The sequence below is a fragment of the Pelodiscus sinensis genome, chromosome 27, assembly GCF_049634645.1.
Source record: "Pelodiscus sinensis isolate JC-2024 chromosome 27, ASM4963464v1, whole genome shotgun sequence".
Classification (NCBI taxonomy): domain Eukaryota; kingdom Metazoa; phylum Chordata; order Testudines; family Trionychidae; genus Pelodiscus; species Pelodiscus sinensis.
Genome location: NC_134737.1, coordinates 850760 through 863805, shown reverse-complemented (window position 1 = coordinate 863805; position 13046 = coordinate 850760). Strand labels below are relative to the sequence as shown.

At 50.4% G+C, this 13046-nt stretch overlaps 1 protein-coding gene across 9 annotated transcripts in view; it reads left to right on the top strand.

The window, feature by feature from the left end:
* The window catches only part of LOC142820905 (uncharacterized), a 67718-nt gene that overhangs the window by 3329 nt on the left and 51343 nt on the right, over positions 1–13046 (top strand). For 5 of the 9 annotated variants that reach the window (XR_012897908.1, XR_012897906.1, XR_012897907.1 and 2 more), the window contains exon 2: positions 4039–11140. The exons of 1 other annotated variant lie outside the window; for it this stretch is intronic. Coding sequence is in view for 3 of the 8 variants with exons in the window: in XM_075910408.1 (XP_075766523.1) it covers positions 10646–11140 (495 nt within the window). In the remaining 5 variants the exon portion in view is untranslated. Of the gene's footprint in view, positions 1–4038; positions 11141–13046 lie in introns of those variants that run through there. 3 more of the 9 variants (XM_075910408.1, XM_075910407.1, XM_075910409.1) reach the window with 2 other exon arrangements.

Below are 13046 nucleotides of genomic sequence, written 5' to 3'. Positions count from 1 at the left end.
AATTTAATCTGAAAGCCTCATTTTTAACCAACTGCAAGCAATACCCTCAGCAAGGTGAGCATCGGTTAGAGAGCCAGCGGGAACAGGGGGTGCCCCAATTTCCACAGCTAGTCCATGGCTGTGGCGATTTAGAGGCTGGGGAACACAGGGTGGTGAGCTTGAGTCCTGCCCACCCTTGGAGCAGCCAGCCACCCAATACCAGTTTTCCCAGGGATGCAGCAGCCTCTAGTTTTAGGAAGGCAGGATAAAGGGATGTTGTGAATGTAGGGAGGTGGGATGGGTTCTTCAGTGGCCTAGTATTGTAATTGGGGCCTGGAAGGTGATAATTGAAGAGGCAGAGGATCTCAGCCTCAAGTAACACCAGCACTGCCATATCTAGCAAGCACTACCTGCTCTGAATGATCAGTTCATGTCTCTGTAATCAATATACTCATCCCAGAATGAACTGGGGTAATTAATTTCAGGGATTTTTGTTAAACATCCCAAAGGTTATGGGAAAAGGAAAAAGACAGAATGGATGGATGGTAGCCAAGTGGGGGTAACTAACTAGACTGTGTAATATCACTGCAGAGACATCCAGCTACTATGGTGATGGGTGCAGGACAAGAACTCAGACAGAAAGATCCAGCTACTCAGGACCTTTCATGCCTTTGCATACAAAGCCCGAGCTCTATTCAAGCCCCAGAAATCAGTCAGTCAAGCAGGTTCACCAGGGGTTAATATTATAGTGCATTAAAATCACTATAAAAGTTAACAATGAAAGTTAATTGTCAGGTTAGCAAAACATTATGGTGAAGAAAGAGCACCTCATATACGGAGGTATTTCAATACGGAGAGTTGCACTGAACTGATCAAGGTGCTAAGAGAGGAGTGTATTCAGAACTATTGACTGTCAGCAAGAGTCCTATGCATCTAAGGACAGAAATTAAAGGTGGAAAAGGCCTTTCGGATCATTGCTTCCTGAGTCCTGTTCAGCAGGCCCTAGAGAGCTTTTGTTAGTGAGAACAGCAGGGCTTTTGCCTCTTCCTCTGGTGACTGTGCCAAAGCTCAAGCCCAAGCGCCTTCCCTTGGGAGCACTGATGAAAATGTTCAGCAGGAGTGAGGAAAGCATAGCTATGGGAGCAGGAGAGGATTCTGTTCAGTAGGAGCAGCATGTTGGGCTTGCTGAAGCTCCCTTCTGGCCCCAATGGCCAGACCCTGTGAGAACCCAGTCATTTTCCAGGCTCTCTCCTTGCTATACGTAAACACCAGCGAGTTTGGTAGGAAACACAGCTCTCTGGTTTTTTAAACTTCCTCTGAAGCCATTCAAGCCTCTTGCAAGACTACTTCCCCCAAGTGCAGGAATCTGACCAAGCACTCTTCTCTTCAGTCAGCATCAGGTTTCCATTAGATGGAGTTTTCCTCCTCTGCCATTCTAAAGCAAAGGTACACATTTCTAATCCTTTTAAAAACCTCTGTGCTTTATTGAACTCAGGCTTTTCAATAATGAATGAAAAGAAAATCCTTTCATGGCTAATAAAGCAAGACTGGCAAAAAACTTTTTGACTGGAGCATCCGACTGTGAACAGAATCAATGCAACTGTAACGAGCCTCTCGGTCCAGCATTGATCGGCGAGACTGCAGAACTAACACTCGGAGGATATCACACTCCAGAGTAACTGCTATTTTTAATTCCAGATGCAGTTTTTAGACGGTTCCCAATGCTATAATCAGAAGCAAACCTCCAGGGAGAAATCAGAGTGTACAGGTTTGAGTGGCTGCAAGACGTGGCGAGGGTCACTAGCGATTTATTTTATGAAAGAGGGGATGCTAAATAAAAGCGCTGCTGCTTCACGTGCAGCCAAGGACACCTGGGGCATCCCAGCTTGCTGAGGTCAGGAGTTCTGAGCTGGCCATAGTAGTCCCAAAATAGCACCACTGCCACTTGCTCCCTGTCCCCCTGCATTTACCTGTGGAGTTTGGAAAGCCTCTTCTCACATGCTATTGCCAGCAGATTGGGCTGTATTGCTCAGGAGAGCCCTGGGAGGATCAGCCACAGAAATGGTCAATAGAGTTAGTGCTAACTGAATGAGGCTTTGTGCCAGGGGACCCTCATGTTAACTATGCAGCAGGACTTTCTGTGCAGCCTTAGGGATGAGGCCTGTTTGCCAGAGCTCAGCTGCCTCAGGGATTCTGCGTAGACTGCTTCTTGCACCCCACCCACCCAAAAGGTGGCTCACACCTTCTCTCTGTTCCCCATGGTCACTGGATGCCTGCCTTGCAGGACATCGCAGCCAGAGTCCTTTGAGGCTGAAAGGAAGCTGCTGGTGGCTCACATCAGCCTGCACCCAGCACTCCTGGGAAATGCACCCACTGAGCCAGGACACACTCATGAAATGTCAGCACCTCTAGCGACGAGTCAGACCCCAGGCCTGTACAAGCGTGAGGCAGGCCTCTCGCTGTAGGGAAAGCCACAGCCCTTCCCCTGCCCCACGCACCTCAGTCAGGCCCAGGGCCCTGACAGCAGCCATTGCAATGGCAGAGTCTGTGCTGAGCTGGCCCAATCTGGGGTTGGCTGCCTCAGCCCCACCTACTGAATGACCCAGCACAAATGGGCTAAGAAAAGTCACCATTACCCTGATTAGCAGTAGGAGGAGACCCGCTCCCCGTGAGACTCCAGCCTTCCCCACTCAAAAGCAGGCCCTAGCACATCCCTGAGGCAGCCCCCTTTCAAGGTATTCCTCAGCCTCACCAAGCAAGGTTGCTAGGTGCCCGGTATTCACCCGGACAGTCTAGTATTTTCACCTCCTGTCCGGTAAAAAAATCCAGAGAATACCAGACACCTCAAATGTCCTAAACTGTCCGGTATTTTCTGAATTTTTCCCTGGCCAGCAAGCGAAAATGCCGGGCACCTGGCAACCCTACAAACACTCAGCGTCCAGCCTCCCCCCCAACACTCCCATCCCCTATGCTTACCTGATTCCCCAAGGCTGCCAGCACAAAATGGCTGCTGGCCAAAAGACCTAGGGGAAGCAATGCTTTCCTCTGTTCCTATCCCTGCACTTAAAGGGGACATGCTGTTTTAATGCTGTTTTATTTAAATGTTAGTTTTTTGGCTTAATAAGTCCTTGGAGTCCTTTTTTTTTCTTGCTCAACAACTTTGGTCTCCCCCCCTTTTTTTCCCCTTCAACAGAATTTTTCCCCGGTGTTTTTGTGTGTGTGTATGGGGGGGGGGGGGTCGGTATTTTTGTTTCAACCATCTGGCAACCCTTTGGGCCTGGCCTCCCAAAGTCACTCACGTCATGTTTCAAAACCAACAGTCCTGCAATCAAGCTGCTGCCCCAGGCAGCCAAGTAAGGCTCCTATCCCCAGCTCAGAGAGCAGCCTCTGTCTGAGCCTAGATGCATAAAGGCCATCTCTGGCACAGGAAACTGACTGTCCTGGATAGCGAGCACCTCTCCCAGCCTGCCCTGGACCCTCTGTGCTGCAGTAAGCTCCTGAGACTCAGCAGGCTGCAGCACGGTTCCTCCCTTGGCCTGGGCACTGACCCTCAGTCTGCTACCTTTTCTGGAAACAAGGCTCCTCAGCAGCCAGCCCTAGGACCAGCACTGACCCTCCGAGACACCTTCCTTTTCCAGAACTCCCAACTCATCTGATGAAACAAAAGACAGGACGATGTAGCACTTTAAAGACTAACAAGATGGTTTATTAGGTGATGAGCTTTCGTGGGCCAGACCCACTTCCTCAGATCAAATAGTGGAAGAAAATAGTCACAACCATATATACCAAAGGATACAATTAAAAAATATATCTGGTTGTGACAATTTTCTTCCACTATTTGATCTGAGGAAGTGGGTCTGGCCCACGAAAGCTCATCACCTAATAAACCATCTTGTTAGTCTTTAAAGTGCTACATCGTCCTGTATTTTGTTTCAGCTACACCAGACTAACACAGCTACATCTCTATTATCTGATGAAGTGGGTTTTACACACAAAAGCTTATGCTCTAATAAATCTGTTAATCTCTAAGGTACCACAGGACTCCTCATTTTTTTGCAGATACAGACTAACACGGCTCCTCTTCTACTACTTTCTACTGAGAAAAGCCGTTTCCATCCACACTGCACCAGGGGAGCGGTACCCAGCACTGCCCCTAGTTCCAGAGATGCACTGATGGGCACATGTTGACAGCTTCTAAATGAACAGTAACCACTCAGAAAAAGTCATGTGCGGTATGGTGAACAGTGCAGAGGCATCTAGCCCTGCTCAAGGTGCAACAACTGCAGTCACAAAAGCAAACATAAAGTGGGGCTATATATGAAATGGGGTGGGGAAGGACCCTGAAAACCCAGCCATGCCCATCTATAAATCAATAGCTTCCCCCTCATCCAGGGCACTATGTACAGCTCTGGTCACCCAGTCTCACCCAGGAACAGTAAACATAGGAGAGGATTTGAAGATGTAACAAGAATAATTTTCCACCTGGGAAAAAATCTGCATGGGACAGGGATTCAAACATTTTGGATAGTTCAGAGAAAGGAGAAAGAGTGTCAGGAGCGGCAAGCAACATAATGAGTGACAGAGAGAGGGTAAATCACCTGGCTCCTGCTTATCATCTCTGCTAATACAGAGGCAAGCTCATTGGAATTAAAAAGCAGCTGATTTAAAACTGAGATAAGAGACCTTTCTACATTTATATGCTGTGAAATAATTAGCACTCTGAACTCATCAAGGCAAACAGCTTGTAGAATTGAAAAAACCATCAGTCACCAACAACATGGACAACAAAGGCTATTAAAACCCATCACATGACGCTTCCGTGATTCTCTTCTATTGACAACAGATCACAGGCACTTCTCTAACGATGAAGCAGCTCAGGATCTGGGAAGCTGTTTCCTCGGGCTATTTCTAGCACTTCTACTGTGCTTGGAGCAAATTTACTTTACATTCCAGCATGTTTCTGAGAGTGAAAAGCATTTCCACACTGCAAGTTTTGATGAGTGGTTTGTGATGTACATCTCTCTCTGGAGCTATCAGTTCCCATGGTCATGAGACTCCAGCCTTCCCCACTCAAAAGCAGGCCCTAGCACATCAGACTGGGATTACAAAAAGGAAGGTTGAAAGTCCCTTATTTCAAAAGTTAATTTTTTTTTTGCAGCATTGGAGAAAGGGAATATATGGATCTGTTGTAACAATCCAGTAACATGGCCTGATTGCCTGTTTAAACAGGCAGTCCCAACATTCAGTTACAAGTCAAGAGCCACTGAAGCCTTCCAAATACTAACACAACAGAACTGCAGCTGAATGTCCCTGCCCAGGTTACCAAACTGAAGCCCTGTGTGCCTCAGGCCCTTGAAGAAACCTCTTACCAACTTTTGCTCTAGCTCTTTGCAGTCAGTTGGTTTTATTGCTCTCATCTGAGTTCTAACACTTTTTACACTTTTTTCTTACATCCTGTTTTACAGTCTTCTGACCATATGTCTACGTGTCAGTATACCCACTACGGAACTGCAGCCACCTTTGGGCTGAAACATGGTGGCTATTTAAGCAATGTATCGGACTAGTACATATACACACGTTTAGGACAGGAAATGAAGAATCCACATCTTAGTTATTGAGACTTAAATTACCTGCGTAGGTGTAGGATCCAAGTTCCTTCATTTCTGTCAACAGATGCCCAGGAGAAATAGTCAGTGTTTCAGGACAGGCACCAATCTTTAACTAAGGTGTGTTTGGAGCCAATACCTCTGTGGCCAGCTTGTCTAGAGGCTTTCATAGACTCATAAACTTTAAGGTCAGAAGGGACCATTATGATCATCTAGTTTGACCCCCTGCACAGTGCAGGCCACAGAATCTCACCCACCCCTCCTAGAATAATCCTCTCACCTATATCTCAGATATTGAAGCCTTCAAATACTTTGAAGACCCCAAGATGCAGAGAATCCTCCAGCTGTGATCTGTACCCCATGCTACAGAGGAAGGCGAAAAACCTCCAGGGCCTTTCTGTAAAGCAGGCAAAGGTGGCCCATCAGAGATGGATATCTGCTATGGACCCTGAGCTGATCTGTCCGACAATTCCTACATTTGTGTGATTATGTGAAGTTAAACACTGCCATAAACTAGAACAGGAATCATACCCTGACCTTTTGGTTCCTCTCAGTTATATTCCTGACATTGTCTGCTAGACAAGAGCTACCAACACTTGTTTTGCTTAATGTTTTCTCTGAACTTGGACCTTGCTTTTCTCCTCCTTGCCTGGCTTGAAGGTGTCAGTAATGTTAGAGTGCTTGTGGGCTGAGCTCCCACGGAAAAAGGGAATCTCTCCCGTTGCTGTCAGTTATTATTCACAGCCCTGAGACCTGTTGTTAACTGAGTAGAAGGAGGCCAATTATCTGTCCTCCCTGGCTTTTGTATCCTTGCCGTCTTCTGGGAGAGGCAGAGCACAGTGCAGGCAGGTGTGGAGCTCAGGCACTCAGGGCCAGACTGTGGAGCTAAACAATCACTGAAAAGCAACAAAAGATGCTTCAGCAAAGAGCTGTGTGGCAGTACAGTCTAGGCGAGCAAACTACAGCCTGGGAGAGATGACAGTGCCTCTGCTTTGGGCCAAGCCAGGCAGCTCTGGTCCCTTTGCCCTCCCAGGTATTCTCTGTCTCATCTAGGTAACGAGGCAGGTTAAGATTTATTGGGACCCTGGCACAAAGAACATTTTCCCCACCCCATGGCTTTGGGAGGGCCAGGGAGGCCATGCCCACCCACTTTTTAACATGGGTGTAGTAGCCTTGGGCAGGTGCAGAGTGGCAGTGACAGGGGCTGAGGGGCCAGCAAAGGAGCTGATCATCCTGCCACAAAGCACAGTCCCTGCTCAAGGCACTAGCCTCTTCCTAGTGGAGGTTGAGGTGACCCTTGCCCCTGCTCCTCATCTAGCCCCCCAAGCCCGTCCCTGGCCAGGCTTGAAGCCAGGACCAGGCTGTGGTAAGAGCCACCCAGGGACTATGTCTACACTGGGAACCCACAGAGCATCCACACGGCCCGCCTGCTCTTGCGCAAGAAGGTTTATGGTAAAGCGTGGGAAGAGAGGGTTTCTTGCGCAAGAGCTACGCTCTTTTCAAACAAGTTTAAGCCCCCTTGCGCAAGAGGGCAGTGTGGACGCTCGGCAGGGATTTCTTGCGTAAGAAAGCCCTGTGGCTAAAATGGCCAACATAACTTTTTTGCGCAAGAGAGCATCCACACTGGCATGGACGCTCTTGCGCAAAAGCACATGACCGTGTGGATGTGTTCTTGTGCAAGAGTTCTTGCGCAGGAACCCACCAGTGCAGACATAGCCAGGGAGACCAGGCTGCTGTGGGAAGCCCCAGACCAGCCATTCCCTTGGGAACTTTGTTTCTCCTTCTATTTTAATATGTGTTGGGGAGGGTGGGAGCCTTTCCGTTTCCTACATCAGCAGCTCAAGAATGAGATTGGGGCAGGGACAGCAGCAGGTATGAAACCCTTACCCTGTACTGTAGCAACTTTACTGCTTGCCTGGCTCTTGACTCTGCCCTTCCAGGCTATATCTAGACTACACTGATCTATCGGAAAAAGGTACACAAATTGTGCACTGCAATTTGCTTGCCTTTTTCTGATAGTTTTTTGGGAAGAGGCTTTTCTGAAATTGGCCCATCTACACTGGGCCAAATTTTGGAAAAGCCTCCTCTTTTGGAAGAGCCCTTCTTCCTTGTGGAAGGAGGAAGACAGGGCTTCCGAAAGAGTGTGTCTGCTCTTCTGCAAAAAAAGCGGAGGAGCACACGCGTTCCCTGACACGGCGGAGTTTTTCCAGGATGCCTCTGGTTTCCTGCAAAAACCCCGTCATGTAGACAAAGTCCCAGAGGTACCAATCTCTGGGGCTAGAGAATGCAGCTCACTGAACAGGAGTTGACTTACTTCCCTGGAATCCAGAGCTCGGCTTCCAGAAGGTGCTCAGTTTTATTGTCTCATTACCCTCATCCCAGTCTCCCCCTATACATTGTAATGGGCTTGCTGGGATGGGTGTGGTTTGCTAGGGGCTGGGGCAATGCAAAGCAAGGCAATATGTTCATGGGGGTGCCTCTCCCATTCGAGGGTGAGTGAGAAAGAGGGCTTGTGAGTAGTGCTGCACTTTGAAGGCAAAACAGACTCAGGAGACCCCCTCACACTCCCACAGTCTTAGAGGAAAACTTGCTGAGGCTGCATATTTATTGTACCTGGAATAAACATCGCTCTGCTAATGACGTGAGTGCATCCCAAAAGCAAGGCTGTGGACAGAGCATCTTGCTCTGAGGCACTCAGCCTTAGCTCAGCACTATGGCATGTGCATAGGCAGTGCATCCATAAAACATAGGAAGGCACTGCTTTCCCATACAGGTGACAAAGAAGTGCTGCCAATTCCCCTGCCTAGTTTCATGCCTCTGATGTTTTTAATATGGTTCATGCAGGTTTTGGGGCAGCTGGGAAGGCTGAGTAGCAGACAGCCTCTTCAGCTGCCTGTCCCGGAACCTGCATAAACCACATAGAAGCTCAAACTTCAAATGCAGGGATGCCCAGCTTGAAGGCTGCATCAGGGGCTCCACTGGCTCTGCAGTTGAATGCAGCCTGCTGGGTAGGTCTTAGTGCCTGTTGATTTCCCCAGCTGTGTGCTAGGAGGGGAGCCTTCCTGTATTCTGTGCCAGCAGTGGAGCTGGGTAGTGGGGTAGCATGGGGGAAACGAGGGAAGGGAGGTGAGGAGGCGGGGGGAAGAGGCAGTGGGGAAGGAACGGCAAGTGGAATAGGGCAGATGGAGAGGAATGAGGGGAGGGGGATGGAGAAGAGAAGGGGATGGGAGAACTGTGGGGGAAAGCGAGAGTCCAGCATGTAGTGTCCCCTCAGCAGCAGCTGGAGCTCCCCGGTCAAGCAGGCCTATCTAACCCTCACCCTGACAAGCCCTGTTCCCATACATCTGGACCCAGCTGACAAACCCCCCACATCCAGACGGCCACCCCCACTGAGCTCCAGCACGCTGCACCTCAACCCATTCCCACTTCCCCAGCACCTATATCACCCACCAAACCACACCTCCCCTCTGATCCTTTCACTGAGTTCAACCAGACTGCCATTGGCCCTACAACCAGAGCCCCCCAAAGAGCCCCGTGCATCTACATTGCCCAGCGAGCTGCTCACACCTGGATCCCTCACACTAAGCCCCACCACACTTGGATCATGCTGGGCTGAGCCTGCCCAGGCACGCTTGGTACGCCTGGCACAGAGGGTCAGGGCCAGCCCTTATACTGTGTCAGGTACAGCCTCATTGCTGAGTTACTGTACTGGAGGGGAGGGGGGTTTCAGGGTGATGTCCCCACCTCAATGAAGCCAGTGGCCTGTGCTCCCTACTGCTAGAAATGTGAAAATTTGGGGTTTTCTTAATGACTCTCCTGTCATTGACTTCCAGTAGGACAATGGACCCATCATTTAAAGCTTGATCTCAAGGGAAGTTTTTCTGCTGATTAAAAACAAACAAAAACAAGCAGATAAGGAATTTAATTGTCCCATGGCTCAGTTTCTCCATCTGAAAAAGGGATAATAATCATACTTGCCTGCCTCACAGGAATTTGTGTAAATTCACTGCATTTAGTTAAGTGTTTTGATGTCATCAGATGCAAAGTGCTGAGAAGTGCAATTTTGCAAAGTGTTTTTTTACAATTTCAAAACCTTTCTGCTTCATTCATGTGGTAAGCACTCCTCCTGCATTACAGGGAATTTCACTTTCAAACTTTATGGGATGACTTCTCCTCCCACTGAATGATGCTGGAGAAATTTGCCAGAACAGGCAGGGGTAGTGAGAGCAGGGCCCCATCAGGGCTATCACTACTTTTCAAAGGGCTAGACAAAAATGCTGACTGGCCAGCCAGACTTATGCTGGTTGTGCATTAAGAGTGTGTGCGCTGCAGGGAGGGCTGGATCATTTGTGTCAGCAAGTACCCTGTGTTGGCATGTCCTCAGGGCAAGGCCTGCTAAGTGGTACTGGGTGGACCAGTAAATGCCCAGGAGGAATGGATTCCCCCTCCGCCTCGGCCAGAGCCCCTAGAGCATTCCCAGAGGTAAGCAATGGTCTGGGCTAGGGCAATTAGTTTTTTTTATTTGTTCAAATTCTGTGATGGGCAGGGCCAGGGGAGGGCTTGGTTGGGGAGAATAGCGAGCTTGATCAGTGAGAGCCTAAGGAGAGAGATGTGTAGAGGAAAGAAAGGGCAGGGCAGAGGAAGGAGGAACATAGTGGCAGGGAGGAGAGGAGGTATTGGTAGGATAAGTTTCAATTCTTTTCAGCCTCATCTCTTTTCAGTGGATGGGAGATAATATTTGCCTGGTGAGAACAGGGTTGGGGATTTGGTTCCTGACCCCTGGGGATATTGGGTATGCCAGTCTGGTACATAAAGCTGGCACCACCATGCTGCCTCAGTGGGCCATTTTGCTGCTTTGTTCTGGGAGCTGTACAGGTGCTTTGGTTAAAGCAGCAGCCAGCCTTTATTTTACTGACAGGATCCATGTCCCTTGACAATTCTTATTCCTTGTCTGAGGTGCTTACAGCTGTTGAAACAACAAAAATAGGAAGAACTCAGCTTGTTTGAGGTGGCAGCTTTTGCAGTCTGATTCCAGCCATTTTCTTCCTGTTGGGGGGCAAATGCCAGCTGGAGTGAGGCCTGACCCTTGGAGGAGAGGAGAGGAGAGGGATTTCTCGGTTGGCTTTACTGCTTGCGATGCTGTGTCCCCCGGGATCAATGCAAGGGGCTGTGCGGAGGGGCTGCAGCCTCCCCCAGCGAGCAGGGATCTGAATGCCAGGGGCGCCCTCTGCTGGGCGCGACGGGAGCTGCGGCCCCAGGCGCAGGAGCCGTTGCCCTGCTCACAGCGTGGAGTGCGCGTGCGCCGGGCCGCCTGGGGCTCTGGGCGCTCGGTCAACTGCCGCCCGCCTCGGCCGGGCCCTGCTAAAGGCGCACAGCGCGCGGGGGCCACGTGCTGCCGGCTGATTAGCAGAACGCGCATGCGCATGCCCCGCCCCGCGCTCCTGCGCCTCCGAGGCCTCCCCCTGCGGGGCGGGGCTCGCGGCTGCCCGCCCCTACCCGGGTCTGCGCGGGGACACGCGGGGTCGCGAGCGTTTGGACGCAGCCGCCTGTCTGAGGTGAGCAGCGCGCGTGCCGGCCTGGCCTCGCCCCCCACAGCCACTGCGCGCTCGCTCCGCCCCCCCCTGCTCCGTGTGACCCCCCACACAGCCCGGTCCGTGTGACCCTCCCCACACACAGCTCGGTCCGTTTGGCCCCTCCCCCACACAGCCCGGTCCCTGTGACCCCCCCCCCGCGCACAGCCCGCTCCGTGTGACCCCCCCACACACAGCCCGGTCCGTGTGACCCCCCCACACACAGCCCGGTCCGTGTGACACTCCCCCACAGCCCTGTCGGTGTGACACACACACAGAAATACACGCCCCTGTCGGTGTGACACCCCCCCACAGCTTTATCTATGTATCGTAGTGACACACACAAACAGTCCTGTCAGTGTAACATACCCACCCGCACCCCTGTCTGTGTATTGTTGTGACGCACACACACAGGCCTGTCTGTGTATCCATGTGACGCACACATACACCCACTCACACACTGTCCTGTTTCATCCTTGTGGCGTGCGTGTGCACACACACACACACCCCTGTCTGTGTATCAGTGTGGCACACGCATACTCACTCCCACATTGTTATGTTTAATCTGTGCAGCACACACACACACAACCCTGTGTTTGTAATCATGTGGCACTCACCCACACCCACTGTCCTGTTCCATCTGTGTGGCAGACACATACACACACAGTCCTGTTTTACCTGTGTGGCACCCACACCCGCTGTCCTGTGTGTGTATCCATGTGGCACACACACATACCCCCACACCTCCTCTGCCCTGTTTCATCTGTGTGGTGCACACACCCACACCCACTGTCCTGATTCATCTGTGTGGCGCGCACGCTGTCCTGTTTAATCCGCGTGACACGCATGCGCGCGCACACAGAGTCCTGTTTAATCAGTGTGCACACATACACAGAGTTCTATGTCCTGTTTCTCAGTGTGGCGCACACACACTGTCCTGTTTAATCAGTGTGGTGCGTGCACACACACACACACTCTCTCTGTCCTGTTTATCAGCACAAACAATCAGATGTGAAATCTTGTCTTTCTGTCCCTTTCATGCTCTCTCTCTCTCTCTCTCTCTCTCTCTCTCTCACACACACACACACACACACACACACACACACACACACACACACACACACACACACTGTCTTGTCTCCCTGTGTCACACATCCACCCACACGTTGTCTTGTCTTTCTGTCTCCTCCCCCCCCAAGCCCTGTCTAGCATACACCCACTGACCTGTCTTCCTGTGTGACACACAGATGGACACACACACTGTCCTGGCTACCTGTCTGTGTGTGTCAGATGCACAAACTGTACTGTTTATCTGTATCTCACATACACACACTCTCTGTCCATGTGTGTATCTTTCTCTCTCTCTCTCACACACACACACTCTTGTCTATTCTCACACATGCACAGTTTCTTTCCAGGCCCGTATGCAGGAATTTCTGGGGTGTGCGTGCTTTTTTTTTGTAAATGTGAATGTACCCCCATGGTTCCCCAAGTAAGCAGGGAAATCAGCCCCAACCTTCCCCCTGCCTGGCCAGAGTATGGGGGAAGAGGCTTGGGCAGCAAGCTGTTCCTGTCTTCCCCTGGACCCCCAGAGCATGCTTATGGAGGGAAACATGGGGGTGCTTTTGCACTCTTCACGCCCTTCCAGCGTACGGGTCTCCTTTTACACTCAGTTCCCAACACATCCTTGTTTTATTGTTGTTACTTCTTTGCGCTTTCTGCAAGGCACACACTCTATGTAATTTGATTTTTCAAAGTGCTATTTTAGTGTTGTGACTGACCTCTACATTTCATAATATTTATTCCTCTTGCACTTTACATTTAATTGTTAAGAGTAGTGAGTTCTGAAATGCCTGACCTAGCCTTGCTGGGGTAACTGTCCTTATGGCAA